At 37.1% G+C, this 17,356-nt stretch overlaps 1 protein-coding gene across 1 annotated transcript; it reads left to right on the top strand.

Moving 5' to 3' along the window:
• The first annotated feature begins 14,000 nt into the window (after window positions 1-14,000).
• Window positions 14,001-17,252, top strand: LOC149402748 (putative 2-oxoglutarate-dependent dioxygenase AOP1). The gene is made up of 3 exons (XM_089609416.1): window positions 14,001-14,418; window positions 14,547-14,874; window positions 16,679-17,252. Exons 1-3 carry the CDS (start codon window positions 14,033-14,035, stop codon window positions 16,925-16,927), a joined length of 963 nt encoding a protein of 320 aa, XP_089465542.1. The 5' UTR covers window positions 14,001-14,032; the 3' UTR covers window positions 16,928-17,252.
• Window positions 17,253-17,356: the final 104 nt, after the last annotated feature.

Raw genomic sequence — 17,356 nt, 5'->3', positions numbered from 1 at the left:
GGCTTAGCTTCCAGTTTAACTATTCCTATCGATGTGATTCGTGACAGTGACCTCATGGACCCAAATGAACAAAGCTTTAGCTAAACACTTGGACTCAAAAGTTCACAAACCTTTTCCAAGTTTAGCTTAATGCCAACTGACTCCACTAAAGAGCTGACACTGAAAATCTCTCGGTTCAAATGAATTTATTTTCTACTCAAGAATTCGACCTAATTATGATGAGCGGATCCACTGAATATTATCTATGTTTACCCTTCATGAATGTCATCAGCTAGTCGGGATTTACTAAATTACCATTTTACCCTTCTAGCTGTTATTTCCTCAACTCCTTTGTCGCTTGTGAATAAGTTAGAAACAATGTATTGACGAGGAGCTAACAAGTCACATTGTTTCATCCAAAAGAGTCAGGACTCAATTTGGACACTGGCCAGTTCATTTATTCACACTCCAAGGAACAAAGCATGAGGTGACATACATTGCATTTCAGCAATCTTGTACATGAATTCCATATCTATGAGAACTTCACAAAGTTACTCATGACAGACTCACAACTTAGTACTTCACCAATAGGCCTTGTTCGGAATCACATAGTGAGTCCGAACTTTGACTTTCTCAAATGAGAATACTAAGGTGTGAAATGGCATGTCTCATTTCAGGATTAAGGTAAGCATGATGCAATTCATACATAGTGACTTCGAGACATAAGAGGTTAAATGGTTTGTTCTTATCTTGTCTCTAGAAGTGCACTGGTCAATTCAGTACCTTCGGAAGATACCTAGAAGAACTATAGAGTTCCTAACTCTCAATGCCTCATAACCAGACATCATAGATTCTTCTAACAATCATACTGAGGTCAATAGTCCTTTGACCCTAAGATTGCGAATATATCGTTTTAAGCAAACTACGAAGAGTTTGTTCATGCAAATCTACATTTGTCTCTTCGTAAGTTGTTAAGTTTGTTTATGGACTAAAAGACTATGGTTTTATCATAAAGCTTCAGACAAGGAAGATTGAATGAACGTTTCAACTTTATTAATGAATGAATAGGCAATTACAAGCAAGAGTCTTCATGAGACTTTATTACATCAAATGTTCAAAATAAAGACTACAACTCTTCTTGTGGGCACCATTGACAACAAACTCCCACTTGACTCAAAGAAGGTGTGTGTAGTCCTTCATGCCTAATCCCTCACGATGTTGGTCGAAGACCTTGTTCGCTAGGGCCTTGGTGAATGGATCTGCGAGGTTGTCCACCGTTGAGATCTTCTTCACTTCCACGTCTCCGCGCTGCACGATCTCTCGAATCAAATGGTATTTCCTCTCAATATGCTTAGAGCGCTTATGGCTTCTAGGTTCCTTTGAGTTAGCGACAGCCCCACTATTATCACAATAAAGGGTCATGGGCTCGTCGACGTTTGGAACAACTTCCAAATACTTAAGGAACTTTCTAAGCCATACAGCCTCTTTGGATGCTTCACAAGCAGCCACATATTCTGCTTCCATTGTGGAGTCAGCAATACAAGATTGCTTAATACTTCTCCACACAACAGCTCCACCATTAAGGATGAACACAGATCCCGAAGTGGATTTCCTGGAATCCTTATCCGCTTGAAAATCGGAGTCGGTATATCCCGTCATAGTCAGGTCAGTACCTGAGTATGTAAGCATCAAGTTCCTAGTTCTTCGAAGATACTTAAGAACATGCTTAACAGCAATCCAGTGCTCGGGTCCAGGGTTGGATTGGAAACGACTAACTACGCCAACGGCGAAACATATATCAGGTCGGGTGCAAAGCATAGCATACATGAGGCTTCCTACGGCAGAGGCGTAAGGAATTTTCCTCATGTCTTCAATCTCTTGTGCAGTCTTGGGAGACTGGTCCTTAGAGAGTGAAACTCCATGCCTAAAGGGTGTTTGACCCCTCTTGCAGTCTTGCATCAAGAAGCGATCCATCACCTTATCAATATAAGATGCTTGAGAGAGCGACAGGGTCCGGTTTTTCCTTTCTCGAAAGATTTGGATTCCCAGAATGTACGCGGCTTCTCCTAGATCCTTCATATCGAATTGCTTTGCTAGCCAGACCTTAACCTCAGATAATTTACCCACGTCATTACCAATGAGTAGTATATCATCGACATATAGTACCAGAAACACAACTCTGCCTTCGTGTATTAACTTGTAAACACAAGGCTCATCTATTGACTGTTCAAAGCCGAAGCTCTTTACAGTTTCATCGAATCTAATATTCCATGACCTAGATGCTTGCTTTAGTCCATAAATGGATTTAAGCAACTCACAAACCTTGGTCTCTTGACCTTTATCCACGAAACCGTCTGGTTGAGCCATGTAAATGCGCTCGTCAAGATTGCCATTCAGAAAAGCTGTCTTGACATCCATTTGCCAGATCTCATAGTCGAGAGCTGCAGCTATGGATAGGAGTATGCGGATGGATTTAAGCATCGCGACTGGCGAGAAGGTTTCTTCATAGTCAATCCCTTCTTGTTGGGTATAACCCTTCGCCACAAGTCGTGCTTTGAACGTCTCAACGTTCCCATCAGGACCCCTTTTCTTCTTGTATATCCACTTACACCCTACGGGTTTAATCCCTTCAGGAAGGTCTACAAGTTTCCAGACTTTGTTGACATACATCGAGTGCATCTCAACTTTCATGGCGTCAAGCCAAAGGTTTGATTCAGAACAAGCCATTGCTTGGCTATAGGAAACAGGATCATCCATGTCGGAGACGGCTACAAGAGAGTCTCCATAAGACATGTACCTGTCAGGCTTTTGAGTAGCCCTCCCACTACGTCTAAGTACTACTTGACGAGATTCTGACGAGTTAGGTTGTGTTTCAGTTGGGGTAAGAACAGTTCTTACAGATGAGGTAGAAGCTTCCTCACCCAACTTTTCTTCAAGCACAATTTTGCTTCTAGGTTTCGCATCCTTCATAAAGTCCTCCTCGAGCATTCGTGCTAACGAAAGTCTTATCGTCCTCGGGACTATAGAAAGTAAAACCTTTGGTTTCCTTCGGATATCCTACAAACAGGCACAATTCTGACCTACTAGCCAACTTGCTAGTCTTTTGCCTTAGCACGTGTGCAGGGCAACCCCAAATTCGGATGCGGCCAAGATTCACTTTACGGCCAGTCCATCGTTCATAAGGAGTACCAGGAACCGTTTTGGACGGAACTTGGTTCAGAATATAAGCGGCTGTTTCGAGGGCATATCCCCAAAAGGAAAGCGGGAGTGATGAGTAACTCATCATTGATCTAACCATCTCCATAAGAGTTCGGTTTCTTCTCTCTGACACTCCGTTTTGTTGAGGTGTGCCAGGCGCGGTAAGCTGAGAAGCGATACCTTCTTCTTTAAGAAAGTCATCGAACTCTCCAGACATATACTCACCACCTCGATCAGATCGAAGGGTTTTGATCACTTTGCCAGTTTGCTTTTCCACTAAAGCCCTAAAGACCTTAAATACGTTAAAGGTCTCGGATTTGTGTTTAAGCAAATAGACAAACCCATATCTTGAGTAATCATCAGTGAAGGTAACGAAGTATTCGTATCCTCCACGTGCCTGTTGGTTGAGCGGACCACATACATCAGAATGTATTAGTTCCAGCAACTCAGTGGCTCTTCGACCCTTATCGGAGAAAGGTCGCTTAGTCATTTTTCCTTCTATGCAGGATTCACAAGTAGGTAGTGAACCTATTGCAGAGGCTTGGAGTGGACCATCCCTCACAAGTCTCTTAATCCTATCTAGACTGATATGACCAAGTCTTAAGTGCCAGAGGTATGTTGATTTTGTTAGATCGGAGGATTCAGAAAGTTTGATCCTCTTTGGCTCCCTAATTAGATCGTTATCTATTTCGGTGTCTAAAAGAGAAGGTTGAGTGGGATAGATGTAAAAAAGACCATTCTTCATACATGCATCAGTGACGAAAGAATTAGAAAAAGAAATACGAATTCCATTCTTTATAAACTTTAAATAATAATCTTGCTCGAAAAGTTGAGCAACAGATACTAGGTTTTTCCCAAAGGAAGGAACATAATAAACATTATTCAAATTTAAAGTTCGATCTTCAAAAGATAGCGTCACGGATCCCACAGCCTTCGCAGACACCACGCTCTCATCACCCCACTTGAAGCAGAAGTCGCCATCCTCTAAGCTTTTGCTTTTCCTAAAACCAGTCAAGGAGCAGCAAATATGGTTAGTAGCAGCGGAGTCAATAATCCACGATGATACATTATCAGCTACTAAACAGGCTTCAGTAACAAGTACAATACCTTTAGCTTTGGTTTTGAGGTAGGCGAGACAGTTCCTACGCCAGTGACCAGGCTCGTTGCAGTGGTGGCACTTGTCTTTAGACTTGTCCACCTTCGGAGCCTTTGGCGCCTTCTTCTTCGCTTGAACCTTAGGTTGGTTCTTCTTTTCGGCGTTGCGAGGTCTCTTCTTAGATCCAGAGGTGGAGGCAGTAGCATGTACTTCTCCTTGAGCCCTCTTTTTCTTAGTGAGTGCCTCAGCGGTTTGAAGTTCCTTCATGAGCTCGGTAACAGTGTACTCCAGCTTGTTCATGGAATAGTTCAACTTGAAGGTATCAAAGGTTTCGGGGAGAGTTTCCAAGATCATATCTATTTTGGTCTCCCCATCAATCTCAGATCCAAGAATCTCCATCTCGTTGAGATAGCTAATGATCAGCATCATATGATCTCTAACGGGAGTTCCAGCCTTCATACGACAGTTCATGAATTGTCGGACCGCTTGTTGCCTAGCTTGACGTCCTTGCCCTCCAAACATCTCATGGAGATTGTAGAGCATATCGGTGGCAGTTTCATAATCACGATGTTGTTGTTGCAACACATTGTTCATCGATGCCAAAATATAGCATCTCGCAATCTCATCGGATCTAAGCCAGGCCGCCAGGACGTCTTTCTCCTCTTGCGTCGAATCATCATTCGTTTGAGGACAGGGGGTGGTGAGAACCCATTTGTGCTTGTCGACAGTAAGGACTATGTCGAGGTTACGTTTCCAGTCGACGTAATTGTCGCCTTCGAGTTTATTCGAGGAAAGAATTGTTGAGAGAGGGTTGAGAGACATATTGCCTATAACAGTTGAAACAAGTTTATGATTAGTCTTTGGTTTAGGATTTAAGTTTCATTAAGACTTTTGTAAAACCCAAAGGTGTTATAAACCAAACGATAATTTACTCCCTCAAGAGAAGGCCGCAAAAAATCTCCATTTATAAGTAAATGACACATCATTAATGCTAAGCCAAGATGTCAATACATCTATTTTGACTAGCCACCTTTTAAATTGGTTTGATCACTCACATCCTTTCGCAGAGCCTTAAGGAAGGATACTAGGGATTGAGCCTAAGTGTGCAACCAACCACTTAGTCCAAAAGATCAGCTTTGAAAAACAATCCCCCAAGGGGAGGCCTTGCCATCATTGCATCACTCTCGGACGTAGCTCATTGAGCAATGATCGAAGCAATAACGCCTTGGAGTACTCACATTTAAGTGAGGGTCGCAAGAGCGGCTCTTAGTCCCACGTTATTGCATCTTTCACTAGTGTTGGGGATCGCGGGTTACAAACAACGAATATAACCCTCCCACTTAGTTTTTTTGGAGTTGGTTCATCGACTCTTTTAAGTTCGGAAACAGATTTCCTAGTTAGAGAGCGACAGAGCGGACAACTAGAAGAGAATCCTAGATCGACATGTTCAGAGCAGTATTAGTGCATAAAGGCACAAGGGACATACTCGATCTTTTCCTATTTTCTATTTCGGGAAAGTGCGTGAGGGAAGTGTGAACTTCAACTCACTCGAACACTTGAAAGTTTGAGATTACACATCTTTTTATTTTTCGGCTTGTCTACAAGGAGACCTCCCACTCAAATTTTCAAGAGCATATAGATTTTGAACATATGTGATATAGATATAGTTTTGAAAACATTTTGAAAACTTATTTGATTTGGATGACAAAATATTTTCAAGTTTGAAAGTGAAAACGGTTTTTCAAAATTCAAACTAGTTTTGTAAAAATTCAATTTCAATTAATCTTTCAAAAAACAAAACTTTTAATCTTTACACATCATGTTTATAATCATATGAAAAACATTTTTGCTCAAGAAAGTTTTCTCATTAGAGTTCTATAACTCATGGTAGTGGGGTTTGAAAATCCGGATTTCTAAAAAACTGGAGTTTCAGACAGCCGCGCACCTCGGAGTAAAATCGCCATAACTGGCGGCTCCGATGTCCTTTTCAGCCGAAACCGGTGGCATTGGACAGAGGACAGACAGAGCTTTAATTTGATTCAAGAATCATTAAATTTCGATTTCTGAGCAGAGAGTTATGCCGCTTTTAATGCGGGTTTACATTCCAGCTCGAAGAAAAAGAAATAAATTAAAGCTTTGTCCTTTTAGATGCGAAAAAGAATCGAGTGTAACGGAACGTTTTATGAAGTTGTTTAAAGCTTTTATTTGTGTTTTATTAGCAGGGTAATAACATAGAATAAAAGAAATAACAACATGCATAAAACGATTCAAGTAAAAATAAGAAACTAGCAAGGTAACAAAACTAGTCACAAAATTTTACTCGAAAATTCTCAAACCTTTAAAACACGTTTTTCAATATAAAAAATTAAAAACTTTTAGAACTGATTCTAATGTGTTTTAACATCATCCCAAACTCATAGAAAATCAACATGGTTTTTAATTTAAAGGCATGAGCAATAAATTAAAAAAAATCTAAGATTACAATTCTAACTTGTCACAAAATTAGTAAACTTTCGAAAACGATTTTCAAGCTCATAATTTAGAAACATGCACATGCATTCCTTTGACCATAGCTCTGATACCATTTGTTGGAATCGATCTAGGGTTTAAGAAAAAGTTTAACGCTTCGTTAAGCGGCGGAATTTTAAAAATTTTCTTTTTAAGTAAAACTAGTTTTTACTAACCTAGACAAGAGCATATGCATGTAAATAAAAACTAATATGAGCTATAAAAGTTACTAACCTTTTTGACGCTTGAACGTTGATGAGCCTTTGGAAGGTTGACAACGTTCGTCTCCCCTCGCAGCACGTCTCTCTTTTCTTTCCTCGGCACCTCGAGCAACCACGAAAGTTTCTATCACTAAATCACTCGAAAAGAAGGAATTAGTGAGTGGGCACTTTTAAACACTACGACTTGAGAACGAGTCTCGAAGTCGCAGAGCTAAAGACTAGGTCGAGTGAGGACCTAGGTGCCAAGACAAGAGAAAACCGAAAATAAACTAGAGAGAGAGAGAAGAGGACTTCGGCCAAGTTCTAGAGAGAGAGTCTCTCAAATCTCTTAAACTTGGATGAATCAATTGTGAGGAAATGAGGCTCCTATTTATAGGAGAGGTCTCACCTTCAATAAGGTAGTTTCCTCTTCTATAGAATATCACATATTCATGAGCAAAATAACCCTTATTTCCCATTCCTCTTAGGCGCCCAAGGCAGCCTTCTAGAAGGCTAGGATTTGTTTCCTTTTTTGTTCCTTGGCTTGCCTATTAGTCTCTTGGCCGAAATTCCCATTGCTTGTGTGGGAAATTTGTTTCCTCTTTTTCTTTTGGCAAGTATCTAAATACATTTATGCACAAAATAAACTCTCTTTCCTTAGGTATGTTGGGCGCCCAACATGTCTCTAGAAGGAGCTTCTAGAAGCTTCTTCATTTATTCATGAGAACATGAAAAAGGCCCATTAAGAATTTTCAATAAAATTCTTATGAAATGAAATTAATTCACAAGGCCCAATGATCAAGTCATGGCCGAGTGAAACATGTCACAAAATGACCTTGTCAAAAAATTTATTGACATTCATTTCATCCTTTGTCTCAAAAGACAAAAATACCCTTTTAACTATTTTCGTTCTTGTTTTGGCTTAGCTTCCAGTTTAACTATTCCTATCGATGTGATTCGTGACAGTGACCTCATGGACCCAAATGAACAAAGCTTTAGCTAAACACTTGGACTCAAAAGTTCACAAACCTTTTCCAAGTTTAGCTTAATGCCAACTGACTCCACTAAAGAGCTGACACTGAAAATCTCTCGGTTCAAATGAATTTATTTTCTACTCAAGAATTCGACCTAATTATGATGAGCGGATCCACTGAATATTATCTATGTTTACCCTTCATGAATGTCATCAGCTAGTCGGGATTTACTAAATTACCATTTTACCCTTCTAGCTGTTATTTCCTCAACTCCTTTGTCGCTTGTGAATAAGTTAGAAACAATGTATTGACGAGGAGCTAACAAGTCACATTGTTTCATCCAAAAGAGTCAGGACTCAATTTGGACACTGGCCAGTTCATTTATTCACACTCCAAGGAACAAAGCATGAGGTGACATACATTGCATTTCAGCAATCTTGTACATGAATTCCATATCTATGAGAACTTCACAAAGTTACTCATGACAGACTCACAACTTAGTACTTCACCAATAGGCCTTGTTCGGAATCACATAGTGAGTCCGAACTTTGACTTTCTCAAATGAGAATACTAAGGTGTGAAATGGCATGTCTCATTTCAGGATTAAGGTAAGCATGATGCAATTCATACATAGTGACTTCGAGACATAAGAGGTTAAATGGTTTGTTCTTATCTTGTCTCTAGAAGTGCACTGGTCAATTCAGTACCTTCGGAAGATACCTAGAAGAACTATAGAGTTCCTAACTCTCAATGCCTCATAACCAGACATCATAGATTCTTCTAACAATCATACTGAGGTCAATAGTCCTTTGACCCTAAGATTGCGAATATATCGTTTTAAGCAAACTACGAAGAGTTTGTTCATGCAAATCTACATTTGTCTCTTCGTAAGTTGTTAAGTTTGTTTATGGACTAAAAGACTATGGTTTTATCATAAAGCTTCAGACAAGGAAGATTGAATGAACGTTTCAACTTTATTAATGAATGAATAGGCAATTACAAGCAAGAGTCTTCATGAGACTTTATTACATCAAATGTTCAAAATAAAGACTACAACTCTTCTTGTGGGCACCATTGACAACAGAACTTTCACGGGGAGGAAGAAGATGACGTAATGCAGTATCAGACGGATTACAGAGGAGGAGGTGGGATGTTTGATGCTGTACACGATATCTTAGATCACAACGACGTAGACGGTGACGATGACAGTATTGACCCGAATGCAGAATACCAGAGTGGACAGTTCGATGACCTTTTCAATGTCGACTCGTCATCAGTCTGCGATACCAGACCCCGTGAGCAACGAAGGAGTGAACTTGGAAAATATTGAAGAAGAAGAGTTTATCGATGACGAAGAAACCGAGGACGAAGATTTGATGGAAGAAGATGATTTGTCAGACAGCGATGATTGATAGTATATAACGTTTTTCATTTACTTACTAAAATAACTTATTTAAATTATTACGAATGCATAACTAAATATAGTTTGTTTTGAATTTCAGATGGCTGCGGCTACAGGAGCTGGAGGCAGCGGAGGTGGGGATGACTACTTATCCCGTCTCCCGAATTATTGCGAGTTGGCGCCCGTACGCGATGACGTCAAAGAAGAAGACGAGGATATCGAACCGGCCGTGCGTGGGCCGACGGTCGGGCTTCGATCTGAGCGTGCATGGCGCCCCGGGGTGAAAGAAGTCGTTATTTATAACGAGGAGTTTCAGTCATTCTTGCAGCCAGAGCGAGAGATGGATCCAGATCTCGCGACGTTCGCGAACACGCTCGGGTTGGTCGTCCGAGACAAGATCTCGCCTACGGTCCCAAGGTGGACGAATGCGAACGTGGGGTCGTCAAAGGAGGCCGAGATCCGAGCAGCGATTCGAGACAAGTACGACATTCGAGTCGATGGTGACGCAACTGGGAAGAAGAAGGCGATTGCCGATGCGGCAATCATTCGAGATACGAAGACTCGTCTTCGCGATTGGAGGCATACCTTGCGGTCATGGTTCGACATCGACTGCAAGAGCAGCGTACAGGTGGCGCGGTCGATGAAACGAGGACCGTTAAGCTCGACAACGAATGGGAGACGCTGATACAACGATATACGAGCGATAAGTTTAAGCTAATCAAATCATTTACGTTAAATATGTGTTTACCCTTTTATTAAACGATTTGTTATTTACGTGTACGTTTACTTATATTATAGGCCATACAAGCGATGAACAAGGCGAATCGCGCGAAGAAGAAGACGAAGACTCGACAGGGGACGATTGGGTTCTCGACCCACTGCATGAAAAACGTAAGTTTTATGTTTATATGATACATCAAATCGTTAAAATTATCTAACACTTGAAGTTTTGTTTACATGCAGAAGAGCGCCGAGACAGGCGCTTTCGAGAGCTTGCTTGCGAACTACAAGCGCCAACATCAGTCCGACAAGTCCGAATGGCTGACTCCTGAAGCCTCCGCACGTTATGTAAGTTTACATTTATTTTGTCTTATTTTTCGATTAATATATACTAACTAGTTAATTATATCAGGATCGACTGGTCGATAGGTTCAACACGTTGCGAGCAGAGGCGGAGCAACAAGGAGCGGACGTTGATATTTCCGTCCTAGAGCAACAGGCGATCCGCGATATTATGGGTTCGCGGACTGATCACTTGACCGGCGTCGGACGTTTGGTGCCACAGGGAGCATGGATGGCAGCTGAAGTCGCCGAAGTCTACGGTTCGGAGGCTGGGACGTCGCAACTAGGATATATCTTGCAGGAGGTGTTGACATCGACCCTCGCCGCGTTCGCCGAGGCAATACAGAGTCAGGTGCCCGGCCTCAACCTTAGCTCGTTCATGCCCCAATTTCCACAGAGTTCGCAGCAGGCTCCGTCATCCCACAGCCAGCAGACTCTGACGGCCGGCGTCCACACTCCGACGCCCGGCATCCACACTCCGACGCCCGGCTTCCACACTCCGACGCCCGACGTCCACACTCCGACGGGCGGCCAGCAGAGGACTCCCGACGCTAGCCAGCAGACAACGCCCGGCGGACCAAGTCAGTCTACTGATCAGCACATTGTTCCGCCGCAGCTTGCAGAGTCTCAACGCCAGCCGAAGAGCATTTCACGTCGAGGAGGAGGAAAACGAACGGCGGGACGACAAAGCAAACGTCGCGACTAGTGTTTTATTAGATATTTTGTATATAGTAGATTATTATTTACATATTTCTCGATAACCGAAAACGTACGTAACCGGATTTTATATATTTGTTGATTTGGATAATATAATTTGGTTTTTATTTGATTTTTCATTTTAGAATTTCATAAACAAAAAACCATAAAAAATTAATAATTAACGATGAAAAAAATTAAAAAAAAATAATAATTAGCGACGAAAAATTCGTCGCTAATTATTAAAACACTGGAGGTATTAGCGACGGAAAAGTCGTCGCTAATTATCTTTCACAAAATTAAAAAAACTTTTCGTTACACCATTTAGGGACGAAATTATCGTCGCTAATCTCGTCGGTAAATATTTAGCGACGAATAAATCATCGCTAAATATATTTAGGCACGAACATTATTATCGTCGCTAAAATCGTCGCTAAATATATTTAGTGATAACTAATAAAAATTACTTTTATGACCTTAACCTTTTAAATTCTTCACTTTCTCTCTTCTGATTTTGAATTCGATCACTTTCTCTCTCATACTTTCTTTCTTACATTTTTTTTTATAAAACTTAAAAAAATCCATATCTATCTCATATGAACTCCAAATTGAGTGATTCCAAATCCTACAAATTCGTAGCGCCGAGATCTTCAAAAATAGATCTATTATGTATGATGAAAAATAATGTTTAATGCGTCATGTTTACGTGTGTTTGTAATGAATTTTCCAGAAATATTCAATAAATTTTCATTTATTTCCCGATGATTTCCGAAAATTTTCGGTTATTTCTATATCTAAGGCAGCAACATGATTTTTCTACATCTATGACACTAAAAATTATTTTTCATCCAACACAATGGGTCTATTTTTGAAGATCTCGACGCCACGAATCCGTAGGATTTGGAATCACTCAATTTCGACTTCATATGAGATATATATGGATTTTCGAAGTTTTGATGAAAAAAATTGTTTGATAAAAAGTAGGAAAATGAAAGTGACGAATCCAAAACCAAAAGAGAGAGAAAGTGACGAATTTAAACAATTAAAGTCATAAAAGTAATTTTAATTAATTATCACTTATGTCACCTATGCTGTTTGACTAGTTTTTGAAAAATATGCAAACATTGTCTATATTTCAAACGTAGTGTTCGTAATGGTCTAATTAGTTACAAATTCTTTTTTTTTTTATGAATAATAATTGAATTCCCAGAGTTTTCCATTTATTTAATTTTTTTTCTTCTTAAATCCCATTTATTCAACCCATTTTAAAAAAATCGGTTTTAGTCAAGATCATTTTGTATTATTTTATTTATTACATTAAAAAAGTATAACTCATGTCAATCATAATATAATTTTACCCATTTTTTAGATAGGGAAAATATCAAGGGTATCCCTCGTGTTTAATCGAAATGCGAGATTTATCCCCTCTATTTCTAGAAATATCAAACATATCTTTTCAGTTTAATATAAATGACATATACATCCCCTAAAAAATGTTATATTACAAATATTACCCTTTTTCGTTTATTTTTTACAAAAAAATAATTTGCACTCCCCAAAATACCCTTAATGAAATAATTTTTTATTTTCTATTCTATATACAAAAAAATTAAATTAAAAAATTTCTTTATAAAAAGTTAAGGATTTTTTTTTATAAAGAGAGATTTTGATTTTTTAATAAAATAGTAAATAAATATTTATTCTATTAAGGGTATTTTGGGGAGTTCAAATTATTTTTTTTTGTAAAAAGTAAACGAAAATTGTGATATTTGTAATATAACATTTTTTTAGGGGAGTTATATGTCATTTATATTAAACTGAAGGGATATGTCTGATATTTTTAGAAATAGAAGAGATAAATCTCGCATTTCGATTAAACACGAGGGATAGTCTTGATATTTTCTTTTTTAGATATTAAATTTGTAGAAGAGGAGGCCTCACAAAAGTCACAACATTAGAGGTAGGAGGTATAGCCACACAATAAATCTTTGAAAAGTTTTATACAGGATAGTTTGTAGTGGTGATTGTTTAAACCGGTCAAATTTAGTATATCTTGAATGAGACGTTACAAAAAGGAAATTTTATACCTATTGATTCAAATAATAAACTGTTATTTTGTAAGTTAAAGGTTTAAAATATTCTGATAGTAGAGATAATTTTATTTTTTTTGTTGTGGCTTTTTTTCGTTCATTTTATAAAAAAAAAAAATTAAATAAATCAATGGTGTTCGTTGCTTGAGGAAAAAAAAGACTGAGATTTTTGTGGGGCCGATGGTTTGTAATGCATACTATTTTGATTATTTCTGATGGTTATGCCTTTTCAATTGTGAAATCCAATTTCAATTAATTTTGATAGTATTTCGAACCTTGCACATTTTATCATGCTTGGCTTTGTATGGTTTTCTATAGTATCTCGTAGTTTCTTTTGATGATATTGACTTAATTATTTGTCTTATTATATATTAGTAGTAAGCATTTTAGAGATGATCCAACTGATAATATAGTATTATAAAATAATTTGTAAAATATAATTTTACACTCATTAGAAATATTTTTGCTTTTTACTAAAATATTTCATTAAAAAATAAACATATTGCTAAGAAATACAGTAAGATTTTATATAATCGCATATGCTGATTTTCATTTAAAAGAATGTATTTTAATAAATACACGATGACAAAATATGTGTTTCAGATAAATAGATAAATGAATTAAGCTATAAAAATGTATGTAAGAAAAATATAAACTCAAATACAAGTTTGCAACGACTTCAGAGATGCTTTTTTTTTAAAAGAATATGCTACATGGGTGTAATTAAAAGACTTTTTCGACTGCAGTCAATTTATAGAAGTATTATGCTTTTTAAATTGTTATATATATGGACGTCACATACTCCTGTAAACATATCCATCATCAAAATGAGCTTAGAGACCAATCCAAGCCTGAGACTTCCAGTCATAGATTTCTCGGTTCAATCATTGAAGCCGAAAACACCTGAATGGGAATCGGTGAGGTCTCAGGTCCAACAAGCCCTCGAAGAGTTCGGGTGCTTCGAGGCATTGTTCGATAAAATTCTACCAGACAAAAGAAGAGAAGTTCTTGGCTCAGTGCAAGAGCTTTTCGACCTTCCATTTGAAACCAAAAAACAGAATGCTTCAAAAAAAACATTTTACACCTACGGCTACGGCCAAAGCATCAATGACGACACTCCGTACGAGGCCATGACTATCGAGGACGCGAAGATTCACAAAAACGTTGAACGCTTCACCAATATCATGTGGCCTCAAGGAAACCCTAGCTTTCGGTATATTCTTGTACTTCTTATTAGTTAGCCATATAAGGATCACTAATTATTTACTATGTTTTGCCATTTTTGTTTCCTCTTTTTATTTATATCCTTTTTTGTTGTTGTGGAATATGGTATGTACGTAGCAAAACTATACAATCATACACTGATCAACTATCAGAGCTCGATAGAATAATAAGGAGGATGATCTTTGAGAGTTTGGGGATCGAGAAACACTTGGAAGAACACTTGGATTCAACGACCTACTCGCTTCGAGTCATAAAATACAAGGAGCTTGAAATTGGTGAGACCAAGAAGCTATCACTGTCCGCTCACAGAGATCAGAGACCGTTGAGTATTCTGAGTCAGAACCAAGTTGATGGCTTGGAGGTTCAGACAAAGGATGGTCAATGGATTTCGGGGAAACTCTCCAAGGGTTCTTTCATGGTCCTTCTGGGAGAAACTTTTTCATGTGTAAGTTCTTCTTTTATTTAATTATGTATTTATTATTTTTCTGATAATATAAGTTTTTAGAAGTCACACGTGCTAATTTAAAATAGTGTGATGCTATTTTAATTGAGAGTATCAAAACATTTAGCTCAGATTTGTAATGGGCCAGATTTATATAAACGGCTGTATATATAGTCATGAAAAAAAAATACTATTCTAAATTGTCTAATTAAAACACACCATTAAAATTCTAGTTATTAACTATTCATGTGGAGAGAGAGTTAAATAGCTCAATTCAACTATCTCCTTTAAAATAATACTATCCCAGTTATCATATAATTAAAAAAAAAATAGCTGACTATAGTAAACAACAACACACTATTTCAAAAATACCCTTTCGTCGTAAATAATTTATTGTATTGCAAATCATTTTAATTTACTTAAAAGATCTGATAAATTCTTAGATGAATTACAAGAACCAAAAGGCAAAGCCATTATGTAGAGGAACGAGATTCTTAATTAATAAAACAAACATGCCCAATATTATTTATAAAAATGAAATAATCAACTATATCAAATAAGGAAACAACAAGAAAACTCTATCCGAATGGTAAATTAAATTTATTATTATGGTCATTTTAATTAAAAAAAGGAAATTGTTATGATGAACTATGAAAATCAGAAGAAAAATACGTGACATAATGTTTCGAATTCATATACTAGAATGAACCTGCACAATAATTTTTTCATTTAAACAACAAATCCAGAAAAAAAAAAACTTCTTATCCTAATAGTAAATTAAATTTACTCATAAGATCATTTAATTAACTTGAAAATCTTGAAAATATTGGTACGAAATTCGGAAAAGATAAGATGAAGCCACGATAGCGAGAAATGAAATCTTCCATAAAAGTAACCTGCAAAAAAAAAAAATCTAATCCTATCTCAGATAGAGAAAACAAAACAAGAAAAATCTCGAAATGGTATATTTATTTACTATTTAGGTAATTTTAATTTATTAGAAAAATATGGAAAATTTTCAAAGTAAACTACGAAAATCCGAAACTGAATCCATGAGAATTCATGATATAAAGATTTGAATCGATCATGGAATGGAATGAAGCTGCAAAAGAAATACTTTATTCAAACAGCGTCATAATAAAATAAGGGTTTTGATAATAAAATAAAAACAAGAAAAAAAAAAACAAAAACAAAAAAAGTAAGGAATTTGAAAACGACGTTGATGGTTACATAATTACAAAAGTACCGAAATTCACTAGAACAAGAGAGTTGATCGATATTAAGGAAATAAATGAATAAATCTTCGGCTAATATTTTTAAAGGAGCGTGTAAACTAGACTAGTTAACATAGATTCTTCCTTTTAATATTATAGATATTTAGCGTTTTATTATGTATATAAAATATTAATATTTTAGATAAAGTAGTTATTCATGTACATAATTATAGAGATATATTAAAAATATTTCCCTACGTATAATTTATATATAGTGGTAAATACATTATAGTGACATCGATTACTCTCTAAATTAATTAAGCTGACTATTTTACTAATTTTTTTAAAAAAATCGTAGTTATTTAGTAGGTGTATTATTTTCTCTACGCTACTTTTACCTCTTTATGATTTTAAGTTTTAACTTATATAAACTTTTTGTCGCATACGTGGTTCGCTGGAACCGACCTGCATTATCAAATTTTATTTGAACCTACACATATGACACATTTACGTCGAAATATTATATCAGATTTGTCGGTAAAATTTACTACCTAATTTTAGATCTTTAACGCGACCAACAATTTTCACTGCAGGTTTTGGCAAATGATCGACTACACTGTCCTATGCATCGTGTTACGATGAGTGGAACCAAGCCAAGGTACATGGTTGGGTTGATTTTGGATCCCAAAAAGGACTATTTGTTCAAAACCCCTGAAGAACTTGTGGACGAAGAACACCCTTTGAAATACAAGCCCTTTTATTTCTACGACTTCCAAAAGTTCATAATGGCAGCTGATCCAAAACACATTGATTCTGCTCTCAAGGACTTTTGTGGTGTTTGATAAAATCTGCGAATTATTGATAAAATAAATAAATAAATGAATTTCTTAAATATTATAAATAAATAAAATGTGGGTTGCATACGCCATGAACTAATATAATAATGTGTCTAGACGTGTTGTATACATGTCACCTGTAAGTCAAGTATCTGGTTGTGATAACATATGTGATGTACGAACTTTCTTGTCGTTATCACTTTAATTTCCTTTCGATTTAGTATTTTGCTATCTTATATTTATGGACTACAAATAGCAACATTTGCACTGCTTTGTACAATTTGATATTGAAATAAAAAGTCAACGGTTTCTCTCTAAGTTAGGGGGGATTTATTTTAGGAAGATCAGTATATATAATCCCGATCTAATCGACGGTCAGCATTAAGACGGAAATTGGTATCAGTTGTATCACACTGTATGTAGGTGAAATGGTGA

Source organism: Urtica dioica, chromosome 3, assembly GCF_054948205.1.
Source record: "Urtica dioica subsp. dioica isolate 48M chromosome 3, U.dioica_male_clone48M_v1_H2, whole genome shotgun sequence".
Taxonomy (NCBI): domain Eukaryota; kingdom Viridiplantae; phylum Streptophyta; class Magnoliopsida; order Rosales; family Urticaceae; genus Urtica; species Urtica dioica.
The sequence above is the reverse complement of the archived record's forward strand: the minus strand, read 5'-3'. Positions and strand labels throughout refer to the sequence as shown.